We start from the raw sequence: 18,356 nt of genomic DNA on the forward strand, positions 1-18,356 counted from the left end.
CTGATATTACGCTGCTTCAACCCTGTAAAATCAATCCCAACATTACCCGTTGGTTTATTACAAGTTTGCTAAGGGTGGTTAATAAAGTTGAAAAAAGGAGACCTGATGAGCATCTTTAAACAGGAACTCAACAGTACCGTGAAAACCCTCAAAACCAGCAGAAGAACGGAAGACGACAGAAATGAAGTGTGTGTAAGCTCAGCTTGGAGTGAAGTTTTGTTCATCGTTTGGCGCCATGACAGAAGAGCACACTTATCAAGATCTTCTTAACAGAGATCTGGATGTCTATTTGTCATTGAAGAAACAACTCAAGCAAAAAAACAAGGAAAAACTGCCAAAGCTGAAAACCTCTGTGGATTCAGGAGCTGAAACCATTAAAGAGGAGAACACGTATGAGACTCTGATAAGACGGGACGTGGAGGCCTACTCATCACATGCAGCACAAGACAAGAAGAAGAAGAAGAAGAAAAGTCCAACTGATACTGTCTCCAAAGGTGTGTGTCACAACAGGTCAATTGACTTAAACACAGGAATTTAATTAATTGCAAGGAATTATTAGCAAATATTAATTTAACAACAAAAGACTTTTAAAAAATTATGTTTTAAAATTGCAGCTTAAGAGTCAGATTTTCTGCCTTAAAACATTTTATTTATTTACTTTTTAAACTAGTAAAGCTTTCAACAGAATATATATTGACAGTGAAGTGTATACCAGGAGTGGTTATATGTTGAAAATGATGAAAATTAGAAATAAGGAAGTACTCCAATGTAACACACAGTGAATACTCCAAAGAGCTTATCTGTTACAAATAGAAAAACAGAATCAGAGGCTTAGAAACAAATTTAAGTAGGAGAGATCAACTGAAGCAATCTTTACTAATTTATAAATTTCAATTCATTTTAGTTTCTTCGTACAGTACAAAGTAAAAATCCAAAGTGGCACATTTCCTAAGGTGGCAAAATCTGCGGTCCGCAATTCCTAATGTCCTCAATCAGGCATCCTGCTGTTACAACTAAATGTGCTATCTTTAATATACAAAATCTAATTCTACATTTTGCAGCCACCTGCAGAGTTACTAGGTTGTCCTACTATTTAGGAGAATTGTTGATTTATTTTACTTTTCTGTATTATACTATAAAGAAAACTTTTTTAAAAAAATCTCTGTTGACTTTGCACACAGAGTATAATAACTGTGATTTCAAAGTGCAATCTTGAAAAAGTTCAGTTTTGTTCCTCCTTTTATTTTCAGACACGTGGAGTGCATTTGATTTATGCCTTTGATCAGCTCCACTCACAAGTGTGACAAAAGGATCAGTCTGAGCACAGGACTGCAGTCCACGTAGACATGGAAGGCAGGGAACACGGCCGGGAGCACGGACGTGAATTTGGATTTAAATATACACAGCGCTTAACACAGATTTTAGAAAAACAAAAAGCACCACTGATTCTATCATAATTTACATGTTCCCTAATTCTTATTTATGCCGCCTTCTCCTTCTCCTTTTACCAGGAAATGCAGAAAGCCACTGCATCAGCAAAATGTCTCACACCCTCTCTTACCACAATGCATGAGATCTGCTCTGTGCTCGAAGAAAATGAAGTAGGTTGCCATTATAGAAGTATTTTCCAAACTGAAGAAGAAAGCAAAAATTAATCCTATTGTGCTTATGAATAATCAAGACTATACATCTTAGCACTTCTGGTTCAGGCACCTGATCCAGACAACTTCACAAAATTCCATTACTCTGTCATTTCCAGCACAATTTTGTACTCAGTCGTGTCTTTGTGTTAATTAACATTTGTAATTTCCAGATAAAGCACTTAAATCATTGTCATTTTATAGTTTAGGGTATTAGAAAAATACATTGCCTGTCTAACTTCTTTGCATTTGCTTTATGTGCCATGTAAGTAGTTTGCTAAATCCTTTTAACAAGTGTTGTTATTTTTCATTTTGCCATTAATCTTAACACATTCCTCCCTTTTGCAAAGGCACAGTAATGGGTCCTTTTTCTGAAACGTGAATGGTGACAAATAAAATAGGGAAGTTCTGATTTGCATACAGTTGCACAAAATGCATTTCACTGGCACTGTTACAAACGCAAAACTCACTAAGAAGAGTTTTTGTTAGATTTTTGGAAGTAGCAAACAAGGAATATCGCTCCCTGAAGACCTGTTCACACTTCTGTGTACTGTATATACCTTATGCAGCTGCCAGAATAAAACCTGTCACACGCCTGTCAGATCAATCTTATTTATGCCTCTCATTCACATCACTGTGAGCACAGGACATTTTTTTAAAACAACAACATTTATTTTTATAGTACATTTTCATACAGATGTTGAAGCTCAAAGTGCTTTACAAGATGAAGAAAAAACAAGTTTATAAAAACAACAAAAATAAGATTATGCAATACTAAGTAACAAAGAACAGAATAAGGTCCGATGGCCAGGATGACAGAAAAAAAAACCCTCCAGAGTGCTGTAGAAAAAAAACAAACAAAATCTGCAGGGGTTCTAAGGCCACAAGACCACCCAACCCCTACTAGGTATTCTACCTAACATCAATGATCTCAATCAGTCCTCATGGTTTTCAGACTTCACGTGAAAGAATTTGATGATGATGGTCATGTGGACTTCTGGCCTTCAATCCATCAATGGAGGGACATCACTGTGCTTTGACTAGGTGGTGGTGGTGCAGAAAAACCAGAAGAAGAACAGCAGAGAAAGTAGGGGTTAGTACAGATTGTGGAGATATGAAAACGATGATAATTTAATGCATATACAATATATCAGGGTGGAACTAAAATGAAGATATGAAAAGCCATTTTAAAGTAATATGTTTTTGGCAGCTTTAGCCTGGCGAATTTCTATTGGTCAGCTATTCCAGATTTTAGGTGCATGACAGCAGAAGGCCGCCTCACCACTCCTTTTAAGTTTAGCTCTTGAAATGCTAATTTGAAGATCTAAGGTTACGATTTGGAGTGTAAGGTGAAAGACATTCCGAAATGTAAGATGGAGTGAGATTTTTTAAGGCTTTGTAAACTGTACGCAGTATTTTAAAGTCAATTCTAAACGGCACAGGTAACCAATGCAGTGACACCAAAACTGGAGAGATGTGCTTGGATTTTCTTTTCCTAGTTAAGATTCTGGCAGCTGCATTCTGATTGATGTCTTTTTTGGGTAGTCCTGAGAGGAGTGCGTTACAGTAATCTAGTCGACTAACAACAAAAGCGTGAACTAATTTTTCTTCATCTTGCAAAGTTATAAGAGATTTCTTAAGTGAAAAATGCTGTCCTAGTAATCTGCTTAATATGTGATTTAAAACTTAGGTTAGAGTCAATAATTACCCCTATATTATTTACCTCTGTCTTGACTTTTAAGACTAATGGATCAAGTTTATTTCTAATACCCTCACTCTATCCATTTTTGCCAATAACTAATAACTAATTTCTGTTTTCTCCTGATTTAGTTTGAGAAAATTACTACTCATGCACTCAGAAACAAGAAAGACGAGCAAGACAAGTGACATATAATTTTCCCTACAAAGAAACACCATAATACCCCATCATGCACATAACTGTGTTTAAATTCACTAGGATCCCCCCAAGCCTTTGTCTCCGATGCATCTTTATGAGTGTGATTCCCAAGATGGTCACCATATTTGCCATCCTCTTACCAGTAAAAATATGAAACATGTTTGATAGTTCAGAAATATTTCAGCAAATGACACAAAATCAGTTTGGTAATTATTGTTTCTTCCACTAGAGATCTTTATTTAAGGACTAAATGAGAGACAATGGCTTGCTGAATCAACACATGAAATGTTTCCAGACAGGAGATAACATCTTGTTTTTTTATGTCAAAGGCAGGAATTTTGCTTCAAGCAAAAACACGTTTATTTCATCATATTTTTTGCAAATCAAAACATCATGTTTTGCTGCATATTTAGTTTCATGTGAATTGTTTCTCTCATAGATAAATAGAACTTTTGATTCAAGGGTGAAATTTTGCATTTTAGAAACGCTCTTTCAATAAATAGATACATAAATAAATACATTGCATACACACACACACATACACTATGGTCAAAACACACAGCAGAAAGATTAAAATGGAAAGAAAAATTTAAAAAACGAAGAAAAGAAAACTTCTGACTTGGCAGTCCAAGTACTGCTAATGGTACTGTATAAAGGAGACCCAGTAGTGTTTCTTCATACAACTTCTGCTGAATAATTTATTGGTTGAAAGTCCTTAGTGGGTCAGACAGAGGATATGCAGCATTGCTCATAATGGCACTCAGTTTTGTTTTAATTGTATTCTTTGCTATGACCTTTTCGGGGTCCAGAGTGGGTCCTATATCTGAGCCTACCCTTTTAATTAGCCTTTTGATTCAGTGGGCCTCTGTTGAAGTGATGTTACCAACCCAGCACACCAGCATAGAAAATTACACTGGCCATCATAGAGTTATAGAAGATGTGAAGGATGTCACTTTCCTCATTAATGCCTGCTCTGCTCTTTCTTGTATAGTTCCTCTTTGTTCTGAGACCAGTCCAACCTGTCATTAATGTGGACCCCCCCAAGTACTTGTAAGAGTGGACCACCTCTACATCCACTCCCCGAATAGTGACCTCACATAGAGGCTCTTTGGTGCAGTGATAGTCAATAAGCAGTTCCTTGGCTTTGCTGACGTAAAGATTAACACAATTATTTTTTCACCAAAAAACAAAGTTCTCCACCTGACTCCACTCCTCTATCTCATATTTCTTATCAATACACCCCATATGTGCAGAATCATCTGAGAATTTCTACAAGTGACATGACCTGCTGTTGCATTTGTAGTTGGAGGAGAACAAAGTGAATAGAAAAGGAGACAGAACAGTTTCTTGTGGTGCTCCAGTGTTGCTCACAGCTGTATCAGAAACACAGTTCTTGAGTCTCAAAAACTGTGGTCTGCCCGGCAGATAGTCCATTATCCAGGACACCATAGGCTTATCCACCTGCATATCTCTGAATTTAACCCTTAATATGGATGGCTGGATGGTATTGAAGGCACTGGAGAAATCAAACAACATAATTCTCAAAGTGCTGTCATCTTTATCCAGATGACAATAAGCCTTGTGGAGCAGATGGATCATTGTATCTTCAGTGGGTCTAGGTGGTCTACCATAAGAGGACTCATATAGTCCAGCACTTGTCTCTCAAAAGCCTTCATGATTTGAGAAGTAAGTGCCAGTGGTCTAAAGTATTTAGGTGAAGAGGCACCTTCCTTCATTGAAACAGGAAAAATGCAGGATGTTTTCCACAGCATTGGTACTTTTTGGAGCCATTGGGACAGGCTGAACAGGTGACACAAAGTTGGTCAGCACAAGGAATAAGAACTCGAGGACTGACAGGAACTGCTCCTGCGTTTTTTTCTGTGTGTAGCTTCTCCTCACTTAGTCTTCAGGAATAAACAGTCCACAATGATGGTCAGAGGAGGACTCATCACTGGCCATTCCAGTTGATGTAGTAGGGATGGTGTGGGGAGACAGATCATTGAAAGAAGGTGGCAGTGGGAGAGAAAATCTATTTAAAAAACAGTTCAGGGTGTTAACTTTGTTCACATTACCTTCTAGCACCTGAGCCCTGGATTGCCTGAGTTCAATATGCATTTGAAAAACCCTAGTGGCTGATGTGGTTAAATCACCTTGGGAAAGTTTCATTTTAACAAAAGACTCTGACTTATGGTTAATTTAACCTAGGAAATAAAAATGGCCTCTATAAATTCGATTTTTGAAGAAGTAAAATCTTAAAGGTTCAAATCTTTCTCATGAACTGGTGTTCCATCCTGGGATCACATCTAACTGGATGCCAATTTTTTCTATGATCTCTATAATGTGTAATGCACACAAATGGATAGATGGCTGTTAGAGGAAAAGTAATTCCTGGGTTATTTACTTACTAGCAGCCTTTTAAAGAATTTCAACTTTATTTTGTGAACTAACTGAACCACAACCACTGTTTTCAGTGGAATTATGATAGAAGTTGACTTTAGTTTTTATGGCACAAATTCTTCTCTATTGACTAGAATTTTGCATAGATTTCGGAAGCACCACACACCCCTTTCCAGTGACCTCTTGAGCCCCCCATGCTCTCCCAATCCATCTACTGACTTCACAGGAAGAGTCACCAGAGACATGAATGTCACTGCCAAGGTAAGTAAACCTCTCAACAAGATCAACACTCTCTCCGCAAACAGACACACAGCTGATGGCTGTGCCCAAGAGGTCATTAAAGGCCTGGATCTTGTTTTTTGTCCAGGACACTCGCAAGCCCAGACACTCAGACTCCTCACTCAGTCTCTCGAGGGTCCTGATCAGAGCAGCCTCCATTGATTCCGCGAAGATCACAGCATCATCATCAATGTCAAGATCTGTGAATCTTTTTTCACCAACAGATGTCCCACAGCCGCTGAACCCCACGACCTTGCCCAACACCCAGTCCATATAAGCATTGAACAGAGTAGAAGCAAGAACACACCCCTGACAAACCCCAGAATCAACTGGGAAAAACACAGCGGTCCTGCCTCCACTCTGCACAGCACTCACAGTACCAGTGTACAGGCCAGCCATGATATCCAGCAACCTCGAGGAGATGCTGCGAACCCTCCGGATGTTCCATAGGGCAGAGTCGAAACCTTTTTGAAAATCGACAAAGGCCGCAAAAAAACTGCCGATATTCACGTTTGAGCTCCATGAGAACCCTCAGTGCCAGGATGCGGTCGATAGTAGACATCTTAGGAGTAAAACCAGACTGCTCCGGTTGCTGATAGGTGAGCAAGTGATCACAGATTCTATTGAGGATGACCCTAGCATGAGTCTTACCTGGCACCAACAGCATTTTTATCCCCCTGTAGTTGCTGCAATCCAGGCGATCACCCTTCCCTTTCCAGATAGGGACGACAAGTCCCGTTTTCCAGACACTTAGGATGGTGCCAGTCTCCCAAATGGAAGCAAAGATTGCTTGTAATGCCAGGAGGACAGCCTTACCACCAGCCTGGAGAAGTTCACTCCAGATACCACAGATCCCTGCAGTCTTTCCCTCCCCTCAACTGGTTCACCATCTGTGCAATCTCAGTGAGACTTGGGTTTTTCACAGCTAATTGGAGGATCAGCCTCAGAAACCGTGGACCCAGAGATATCCAACGTCCTAGCTGGAGGATCAGCTTTGAACAACTGCTCAAAGTAGCCAGCCCAGTGGGTCACAACTGCAGTGTCATCTGTAAGGACCGTTCCATCAGCTGCCCTGACTGCGACTTTCCGAGGAACAGATTCAGATGTGCGTAATGCTTCTCATTCCTCTGTAAGCAGGACATGGGTCGCTAGACCACAGATGGTGTGTCACTTGCTCACAGATTCCTCTAACAAACGCTTCTTTATCTGCCCTCAAAGCCCTCGCAGCCATCCTTCTCAGGGTCCTGGTGCTTCCTGTCTTGCTATATGGTTGCGAGACATGGATGCTATCCAGTGACCTGGGACAAAGACTGGACTCCTTTGGTACTGTGTCTCTCCTTGGGTACCATTGGTTTGACTTTGTGTCGAATGAGCGGTTACTCATGGACTCCTGAATGAGGCACATTACCTGCATTGTGAGGGAGCGTCAATTATGGTACTACGGCCATGTGACGCGTTTCCCTAAGGGTGATCCGGCTCGTAAGATCCTCATTGTTGGGGACCTGAGTGGCTGGACCAGGCAAAGGGGTTACCCATGTAACACCTGGCTGCGGCAGATAGAGGGTCATTTCCAGAGGGCGGGACTGGACCGCGTGTCTGCCTGGGGGAGTTGCAAACCGGGATCCCGAGTTGTTTCACCGTGTAGTGGGTGCGGCAACGCACTGTACCAGTGCATGCTCCCCAACTTGACTTGACTAGAATTATTAGGCTTAATCTTTATTTCTTGTCAGGAAAAGATGGCAAATCATTTTTTGCATCAACTCATTTATTTTAATAGTAGCAACAAAATGTTAGGAATAACATAATTTGATTATATAGGAACATTGGAAAATAAACCAATTGTATTTTGTAATTTTAAATCGCATCTTTATGATTTCACTTGTAACACCCAGCAGCTGAATTGGGCACTTTTCATTATGTGTTTGCTTGACTTTTACTTTTACGTCTAAAGCAGTAAGGTGTTATACCGTGTTAGTCACAGATTGATACAGCCATCTTTTATTGGCTAACTAAATAAATTACAAATGCAAGCTTTAAAGGCAGCTAAGGCCCCTTCATCAAAGGCATTCTTTCAATCATGCTACACTCCTTTTCAATAACTTTCATTTTTCTGTACCTATATCTCATCTTTTAACAATCAACCAGAAAAGTTGGATACTTACCAGGGCAATATTGGATCACTGCTTCACTTATGGGCGGATATTTTTTACATTTTCCGAGAACACAGGGACGTTTAATTGTAGGCCTATTCACGACTAGCCAAAGAATTTTCTGTAGGGCCAGGAGACATCGACAATAGCCAACTGTTTTAGAGAAAGACTCAATTCAACAATTCCTTGCTTTCTCCACAGGTGGCACCATTTAAAATGTTCCAATAGTCACTTATAATTTTTGTTTATTTGTGCAGCCAATCAAAGAAGAGCTCTTCAGAAATGTCATTTGATCTTCACCTCGTTGGTCATTCTGTATGCCATTGTGGCCACTGCCTGGATCCTGTTATGTTGCAGTAAGGATTTGTAGCTTTTCTTTAAAATGTTTCTTCAGAGCCTCTTTATAGATTAAAGTGAAGATTGAATCTGTCACATTGTACTGTTTATTTAAAGTAGTTCATGTATGTTACAATTGTATGGCTTTGCAATTTGCTGCTAATGCACTGTAGATTTGAATTTATGCATGCATTCTGAACCAGTACTTAGTGAAGAATTCTGTATAAAAATAAATGAAAATTGAAAATAGTGTAAGAAATTGTACAATAGATATACAGTCATAAGAAAATGTTTGGAAACCCCTCTCAGCCTGCATAATAATTGACTCTACTTTCAACAAAAAAGATAACAGTGGTATGTCCTTCATTTTCTAGGAACATCTGAGTACTGGGGTGTTTTCCTAACAAGATTTTTAGTGAAGTAGTATTTAGTTGTATGAAATTAATTAAAATGTGAAAAACTGGCTCTGCAAAAATTTGGGTATTGATTTTGCTGATTTGAATGCCTGTAACTGCTCAATGCTGATTACTTGCAACACCAAATTGGTTGGATTACCTCGTTAAGCCTTGAACTTCTTAGACAGGTGTGTCCAATCATGAGAAAAGGTATTTAAGGTGGTCAGTTGCAAGTTGTGCTTTCCTTTGACTCTCCTCTGAAGAATAACATACAGCATGGGATCCTCAAAACAACTCTCAAAAGATCTGAAAACAAAGATTGTTCACTCTCATGGTTTATTTATATAATTTTCAGCTGAATAATTGTATGGGCGGAATGGTGGCACAGTAGGTAGCGCTGCTGCCTCGTAGTTAGGAGACCAGAGTTCAGCTCCTGGGTCCTCCCTGTGTGGTGTTTGCATGTTCTCCCCGTGTCTGCGTTGGTTTCCTCCGGTTACTTCGGTTTCCTCCCACAGTTAAAAGACATGCAGGTTAGGTGCATTGGCGATTTTAAATTATCCCTAGTGTGTGCTGGGTGTGTGTATGTACCCTGTGGTGGGCTGGCGCCCTTCCTGGGGTTTGTTTCCTGCCTTGCGCCCTGTGTTGGCTGGGATTGGCTCCCGCAGATGCCAGTGACCCTGTAGTTAGGATGTAGTGAGTTGGATAATGGATGGGTAATTGTATGCTTTGCACATATGGAGCGCAAGTGAATTCTGTGCATTGCTGCCTTCAACTCCTTTTCTGAAATCTTGAGTAAGAGATCCTTTTCCCACTGTACTCTGGGATCTTTGAAAGGGAGGGACTTTAAGTTTTTATATTTAGACTTTAGACCTGTTAGGTGAGAGAATATTTTCTTTCTCTTTAATTTTTGATTGAGACCATTAACATTCCTACTCACAACGTTAACTGTTTGGTCATGGAGACATTGCTTCTGAACTTTTGTTGTCATTTTGTAGTCTTAATTTTAAATTAAGACAGCTTTGACCTTAATTTCCAATTTTCCTAGGAGTTTTTGCCATGAAGCCTATTATTACGTTGGCACTTATAATTATGTGGCACACTCAAAAAAAAATAGTCACAATAGTTTTTTTTATTAATGTAATAAATTATCGAACAATTCAATTGTTCAAATTGGGAAACAATGGAATGGAGCAGTAATCAGTAGGAACGTGTTTCACACTGAAGTGGTTCTGTCAGGGTTACAGTAAAGGGATGAATGTCTGCCTACCCCTCAGACTGGACTAAAAGTGTTGTGATCTTATTGCTGCTCCACTTTACCTATATTACACAGATAGAAGACTTAAAGGGCCAAAGGCACAGATTACATCACCATTGAAGGCCGGTGGAGTTTAGTTCCAGACCTGGTTAACGTAGCTTATCCTCTGGTGGAGGAGAAGCTCACATACACATTGGGATTTGCTAATTTGTTAATTTTTGTTGCTGTGGCCCACTTGTAGGGCCCATAACAATTATAAGGATTAAAAGGATAGATTAGAAATAGCTTGCTCTCTTTCTCACCCCCCCTCCCCATTTTGCCTCCCCACGTGAGGCTAAACTACACTTCACAAAGTCCCAGTCCTCTGACATACTTAGAGACAAAGCACCATTTATAAATATATGTTCAGCTGAGTGTTACAGAGTCATCCTTGAGATGGTAGAACCTTAGTGAACCTACACAGAGCATTTGCTGTCCTCTCTGAAATCTGACCTGAAGTTATAATCCTGGAGCCACAATTACATATTTTTTGTAATTCTTCAGTTTTCCCCTTTCTTGGATTCAAATCTATAATACCATGAGGTCATCACAACGACTTCATCCAACATGACTTTGCATTCCTGTACCTTCTGTGAAGCAAATGTCAGAGCTATCACTCCTTCTTCATCTTTACAAAACTGAGTCACTTTTTTTGTATCATAGACCAGTGGTTCTCAACCTTTACTCCTTCAAGGTCCCCCCCGGTGTGCCACAAGACTATGTGAGAGCCCGTTACACTGGCTCTGATGTTTACCCTCCTGTACTTTTGTTGAAGTGTTAACAAAGATGTTTGTTTCTGAAGTTTCATTTATTAACAAACTCATATTGCTCGTAGTGCGGTCCCATTGCCTGTGTTTTTAAAACATAATGCAAATTCAAAAAGCCAATTTGTTTTTATAAATTCATTTTTACTAGTTTCTGAAATTCTTAAACATAAAATGATCTGCCATTTTTTAGGGATAAATAATAACCAATGATTACCAAAAAGCATAACTTGACACTACAGATAATTTTAAAATAATAAAAGCTATTTATTACTTGCTTAAGTATAATACGTCAAATTATGTAAAAAAATGTATTTCTGAAAATAAAAAAATAAAAATAAATTTTTAAACTATTAATCACAGCCAGCATCCTCTTTAATAAAACCCTTGTGTGTGTCAAGGTGTCCGTGTGTGTGTGTCTTCTGGTGAAGTGCACATGCGCGGGGCCACACAGCGCGTGTTCAGTCTCTTCCTGTGCATTCCCTGTGCAGAGAGAGAGACAGATACACACACACAGGCGCGTCACACACACACACACACACGCACACGAGTCACACATACACACACACACACGAGACACACACACGAGTCACACACACACACACGAGACATACACACACACACAGGCACGTGCGACAGACAGACAGAGACAGAGACACACACACACACACACACACACACACACACACACGCACACACACACGCACACACACACACACACAGGTGAGAGACAGACAGACACACACACAGACATAAAGGCACGCGCTTAAGAGACACACACGCGAGAGACACACACACACACACACACACACACACAAACACACAGGCGCGCGTGTGCATTGTTGCAATGTTACTTTTCTTGGTGGTTTATTAAATTATGGATTTTTTCAAATGTTCATTTTTTCCACTGTGCTTAAAACTCATTAAAAAAAGAGTTTTTAGCGAGCGGGTCATAAGGCTATAGCGCAAATTCTTGCAGTGTTAGTTTTCTCTGTTGTTCAAGGTTTTCTTAGTGTTATTCAGTGTTTTTACATTTAGTTTCCTATTACGCTGTGCTTTCTATGGTAAAGTTAACTATATTTGTGCTTAAAAACTTAAAAAAATATATATTTACATACAGTTCATACGGTCTGGAACGGATTAATTGTATTTACATACAATCCTATGGGGGATATTACTTTGGTTCAAGACCAAATTCGGTTACAACCAGAGTTTTGGAACGAATTATGGTTGTGAACTGAGGTTCCACCGTATTACTGTCAGACAAAATTACAGGCATTTCACGGAAATACAAACCAGTATTACTGAGAGAGAAAATTAAAGGCACACAATACAGTGACGCATATTACAGCCACATACAAGGTCCCTTGCCATTTAATAGAGACTGTTCATACAAATGTTTATGCAGTACTGTTCTAGCGCCTGTTATTGTAACGGGCTTAATGTCTAGTTTGTTCATAACATAATTCCAGAAGCTTCATTATTATCCTCTGGTGATAGCCACATTCAACACAAATGAAAATGTGTTTTCTCTCCACATACAACAGTCAGGTCAGGGAAACAAACAGAAGAATCTGCCAGGTCAGTGCCAGAAATGAGGTAAGCCACCGAAGGGTGGCCAAGCCCTGACACCTGTGCATGTTTAAAAGTGAGTGGAGCAGTAACAATGGTGTGTTGAGCGGCATCTCCTTCATGAGAGTGTCACATCTTTGGCATCATACTAAAACACAATATATCTTTTATGGTAGTATGGCATCCTTTCCCTTTTTCTTGTTGGGTCATTGTGAGCAGTCTGTTCCCATTCTGCAGTAACTATAGGTTATTAGCTGTGGTGTGCTGTTCAGCTTTTGATACTGTTTATTTCTTTTGTGCCTTACTTACTGAGAGGCCATTTCTGTTTGCTTCAATACGCTGGATACACCTTCCTCTGAGCTAACTCATCAACACCAAGAACCCCGAAAAATGATTGTTTAAAATTGTTCTAAAGGCTTCTATTTAGCATTTAATTTCAGTTTCCAAATGCTATTATAAAAGACAGACAAGACAAAGAGTGTATTGGGCGGGGCACCTTGTGGCAAACCCCGCATAATAATAAACGTTTGGATTGAAAAAAAAATACACATAATGAGTCATCCCGACTTCCATATCAGGTGGACTGACTAAGGATGGCGGTTCTTCCGTTTATTAGGCATTCTGGGAGGAAGAGGTGGGTACATGGACAGACCCTAAAATTGACATCAGAGGTAGAACAATGTCATTCTTCCTTTATGAAGAGGAAGTAGAAAAGAGATCATTATACATTGCCATGTCATGTCTCAGTGGAGAATTAGTGTCACCCAAGCCCTGAAGCTGTCTCCCATGCACACGTGTGTGACACTATGTTTAGCTAACCGTACTTGAATTATCACTGCTAAGGAAGGGGCATGGAAAGCGTTTTTTTGCCTAGTAGTAAGTGGATGCCAAATTTGGACATAGACTAAGATGGAAGTGGTTATGCAGATTAACATCTGAAAAAATAAGTGTTATAAGCAGTGGTAAAAATTCAAAATAATCAACATCACTTTAAAGGAAATGTTTCCTGTTGCTTTCAGAAGTTTCTCATGCTTAGCCACTTCACTCTTGGAGAAGAAACAACTGAGATTAAGTAGAGACTTTGAACTTTGCTGGCAGACTATTGTTCAGGGATTAAACTGCACGCTGACCTCATTCTTTCTGGCTGGTGGCTGCAGAAGAGTGTGTTAAAGCTGCAAAAAAGTAAATATTTGTAACTTTTGCTCCAGAAACATAACTTTTTGATTTCTACCCATAATATATGTAGCACTTTCCATAGCTTGTTACCATTAGAAGGGTATTTGAAAGCAGAGATACATATTTTAATAGCTCAATGTAAGGTTTGTTTAGAGAATGATATAAAACCATAATATCTGAAACTGCACCACCATCTTTGCAACACTGAGGTAAGAGGGCTCCAGGCTATGGAACAACTAACTAGCTCTTTAACGTCATGAGGATCTCGGAGGGAGTATTGGAGTACACCCAATCAAGCCATGTGTTTTGTGGACTTAGGGAAGACGTATGACCACGTTCTGTAAAGGATTCTGAGACCTTTAATAAGGGCTATTTGGTCCCTACATAATCCCTGTAAGAGCTTTGCTGCATACCCTAAAAACATCAGCACAATTCTCAGTGGCTGTGGGACTCCGCCAGGGCTTTGTTTTGTGTTCCACCCTATTTGTGATTTTCATGGACACAGGATATTAAGGTACAGCCAGGGAGGTGAGGGTGTCTTGTTCATTGAGCCTTAGAACTGTGTCACAGCTTTTTTGCCGACAATGCTCCTAAAATAGATTTGTGGCTATTTTGTATTCACCATCCCCTGCCTTGTTGGCTTCACTGGGCTGTGAGCTCCCTGGCCCTCAATAGGAAAACGGTAAACTGTCCTCTGTTATTGGGGGGCGAGTTACTGCCTCAATTGGAGGAGTTTAAGAACCTTGGGGTGTTGTTCACAAGTGAGGGGAAAAGAGATGATAAGATCAACAGATGGATCAGGGTGGTGAGCGCAGTTATGCAGTTGCTATACTGCTCTGCAGTGGTGAAGAAGGAGCTGAGTCAGAAAGAGAAGCTCTCGATTTACCAGTCGATCTACATCCCTACCCTCATCTATGGTCATAAGCTTTGGATAATGACTGAAAGAACAAAATTGTGGGTACAAGTGGCCAAAAGTATATTTCTCTGCAGGGTGGCTGGGCAATCCCTTAAAGACAAGGTAAGTAGATACCTCCTAGACTCCTCTATGCAGAGCTTTTATGGGAAAGACCAGCTTTGGGGGGATCCTGTGGAATATGTAGAGCTCGCTGGGAGGATTATATCTCCCAGATGCCCTGGGAATGCCTTGGGATTAAACAGTATGAGCTGGCAAGTGTGGCTGGGGAAAGGGACTAAGACTAAGACTGTTGCCCCTATGACCTGGTCTCAGATAAATGGTGGAGAATGAATGAATGAATGAAGGAATGAAATTCCAAAACATGTTTAGTAATTAAAGGCCAGAAGGAAGAGTAATAATGAGTTGGACTGTAAATACAGTGGAGAGTTTTTATTTCCTCCCTAATTTGCTAAGACATAACAGAATTTTGCTTCTTCATCTGAGCTCATAGCAAAGTTTTTAACCCAATGGTAATATTTATTAGCAAAGCAAGGGATATTTCTTTCTGAAAGTTTAGAATTTTACAGTTGTGATTAGTCCAAATGTTTCTAAATGTGACCACCACAATTAAAATATTTTTATTTTTCCTCATTCCTGTAGCATATGGAGAGATCCCTATTGTATTGAGACCCCTATTAGGACCCCATTATTGTATTGAGGATTACTTGTGTTCTGTTCTGTGTATTGTATTGTATTTATCACCTTTTTGTAACACCCACAGCACACCCAACCTACCTGGAATGGTGTCTCTCTTTCTCAAGGTTTCTTCCATTTTTTTCCCTACTAGTGTTCTGTTCGGGAGATTTTCCTTGTCTTCATAGAGAGACAAGGCATGAGGGCTGTCAAAAGGTACAGCCTGTTAAAGCCCACTGCTGCACTCCTTTTGTGATTTTGGCCTATAGAAAAATAAATTGTATTGTATAAACTGTATTCTACCCCGTTTTGTGAATTAAATGAAACTAAAAAACATTATCGATCTGCAATTGCACAACAGCATCTCTATACACTAGCTATACTAGTCTGAAATCATCAACATCATCATCAAAATCGTCACCAAACAAAATGCAAAATGCATATTAAATTGTGCACTAATTTACTTTGAAAGAGAACAATTCTCACTGTTGAGTGCAATTTAATGCTGAAATTGATAAAACAGAGGTCTAGTTGGAGTTCAGTTTTAAGGCCTGAATTAGCTGCTGACAGAGTGGCAAAACCCTAAATCTCCAGGTCTATAATATCACAATAGGTCAACATTGCCTGTTTGCAATACACACCACAGCTTGGGACTTATTTCTGTCTCACTGCTTTCTTTGAGTGAAGTTTTGTTTCAATTTTCTGTCCTAGTGAGCCCTTGACAAGTGTAAGAGTGTCACTGGAAATTTCAATTATAACTTTTTAACTGTAGAAAGGAGTGAGCATTGCACATAACCCATGATCCTGACATTTCACTTCATCTTTGCAGATTTAGCAAATGAGATCAGCTTCACTAATTTGGGAGAGGACTCCTACTATTTCTCTACTGAGAAGAAAGCCTGGAGGAGCAGCTCAGACTTCTGTGCACAGCATCAGGCAACCCTCGCTGTATTTAAGGATAAAGAAGAGCTGGTAAGGAACAGATATAATGTGTTCTTACTGAGCTTGCGTGTGGGAATGGGACTTGTGTATCTTTTATAAAATGAGACACAATAGTATAGCATCTATAAAACTCTATGTGATATCTTTTGTTTCCCTTCCCCATATTACCAAGATCAATATGTGTCAGATATTAATGTAGAAACACATGAAATATAAAAAGACATCTACAATGAAAACATTAAACCTGACCAGTTGTGTGTGGTCAGCATCAACACAGTCAGTAGAATCCTAGTTTGTCTATTTAATCTTGAATTACAGGATCTGCACACACCACTTCATGAAGCAAATGTCGGTTTGAATTTAATTTTCATTAGTTAACAGAAGGTCTCAGTGTCTCACTCCTGTGTCAAACATTACATATCCAGTCACTTCCATTTACTCCAACACGCTGACAGCTGGGTGGGTTCAGTATGCGCTCTTCAGTCCATTATGATGTGACGTCACACTTTCTGTTTTTTCAGAACAGAGTCTTATGGTACATCACAAATCATACATTGGAAGACAGCTACTGGATTGGTCTGCAAAAGAACAACTTTGGGTAAGCCTGGAAATGGGTGGATTTCAACTGTTCTGACTTACAAAGGTGGTCTTCTGGTTCAATGACTCGTTGTCAGACAGACTTGTTCTTTCCTTTCCCATGGTGTCTCACTTTCACTCTTATCTCTCATGCCAGGTTCACTTTGGACGTCAGTGACCCCTCTCGTGGCTGTGCCATGTTAAGAAATAAAAGCCTAAACGCTAGCCATTGTAACACAACAAGTAAATGGATCTGTAAGAAGAGCAGCAAGAGAAGCTGTGGATGACAAGGGATAAATGTAGATGTGGTGAAGAGTGCTTGCTACTGTTTGCATTGTCCCAATCAGTGGTCAGATTTATGCTTTGCTTGAATACTCATCTCATGTTACCAATTCAGTGAAGTTTACTGTTGTCTGTTATTGTATTGGGTTATGGTGCGTCATGAAGTGTTGTGAGTTGGTCGTGTCGGGTTGCCTAACCCTGTTTTCCCTGGATGAACCACTCCGACAATTGTGCTCAATTTAAAAAACTTGAGACCCCCTAAAAACAAAAAAGGTAAACAAAATTAAGAATTTACAATGCAAGGCTAACCCATAGTAATTAGACAACAGGTATTGGCATTAGAAACCCAAACTATAGACACCAGAATAAGAATATTAGAAAAGATGGTTAGGAGACCCGTGAGAGCTTTCTACCTCATTGTGATATGGGTTGGATGTTTGGTACCAAATATCTAAATGAGTGTTATTTTAAGAACAGCAGGCAGGCCAACATCCCAAGTTAAAACAACTTGTCCTTAGAGAGAAAATAAAATGAACAGTAAAGGGGTGAGTGTAGAGAGGCCTAGAGGTGAAAGTCAAAACAGGGTGGAGCGTGAAATCACTCACTGAGTGTGAGTGGAGACAAGATGCATATCCAAGGACTGAGATCCAAGGGACAGCCATTGTCCACAGCTAAATATACCTAACCGTAAATTGTGGGTCACAAAGTCACTTGTATGGGAGAAACTGGGTCACAACACCATAAAGGTTGGGAAACAATGTTTTAAGGGGAAGTACACTTGAGACTGATAAAGTTTACTTTTCTTCAGGAACTGATAAAGCTTAAGATTTATTTCTTCTCTATTTTTGCCTCAAATGTTTGTATGTTATACTTGAACAGTTAATGTTAGTTGTATGCTATATTCATGTGATATTGTGTGTTTAAATTTTTTAGAATTTTATTTGTGAATAAAATAGTTTTGTTCTTGATGGTTTGTTAAGTAAGTGGAATATCATGATTTCCTTCTTTTTCTCCACTTCATCTTCTTGTTAACCAAAAACAATTTATTAAATTTTATATTTTATTTTA

The 18,356-nt window shown here is 39.5% G+C and overlaps 1 protein-coding gene across 1 annotated transcript; it reads left to right on the forward strand.

Annotated features, from left to right (window-relative positions):
* Nucleotides 1-235: 235 nt before the first annotated feature.
* On the forward strand, nucleotides 236-17,293 carry LOC120528860. Its single transcript, XM_039752938.1, has 4 exons — nucleotides 236-494; nucleotides 16,318-16,460; nucleotides 16,952-17,028; nucleotides 17,164-17,293. Exons 1-4 carry the CDS (start codon nucleotides 236-238, stop codon nucleotides 17,291-17,293), a joined length of 609 nt encoding a protein of 202 aa, XP_039608872.1.
* The last annotated feature ends 1,063 nt before the right edge of the window (nucleotides 17,294-18,356 follow it).

This window comes from Polypterus senegalus, chromosome 4 (genome assembly GCF_016835505.1).
Source record: "Polypterus senegalus isolate Bchr_013 chromosome 4, ASM1683550v1, whole genome shotgun sequence".
NCBI lineage: Eukaryota > Metazoa > Chordata > Cladistia > Polypteriformes > Polypteridae > Polypterus > Polypterus senegalus.

Coding starts and splice junctions, on each gene's coding strand:
- LOC120528860 (XM_039752938.1), top strand. CDS start 236: ATGACAGAAGAGCACACTTATCAAGATCTTCTTAACAGAGATCTGGAT. Junction 495..16,317: donor AACTGATACTGTCTCCAAAG/GTGTGTGTCACA, acceptor TCATCTTTGCAG/ATTTAGCAAATGAGATCAGC. Junction 17,029..17,163: donor CTGCAAAAGAACAACTTTGG/GTAAGCCTGGAA, acceptor CTCTCATGCCAG/GTTCACTTTGGACGTCAGTG.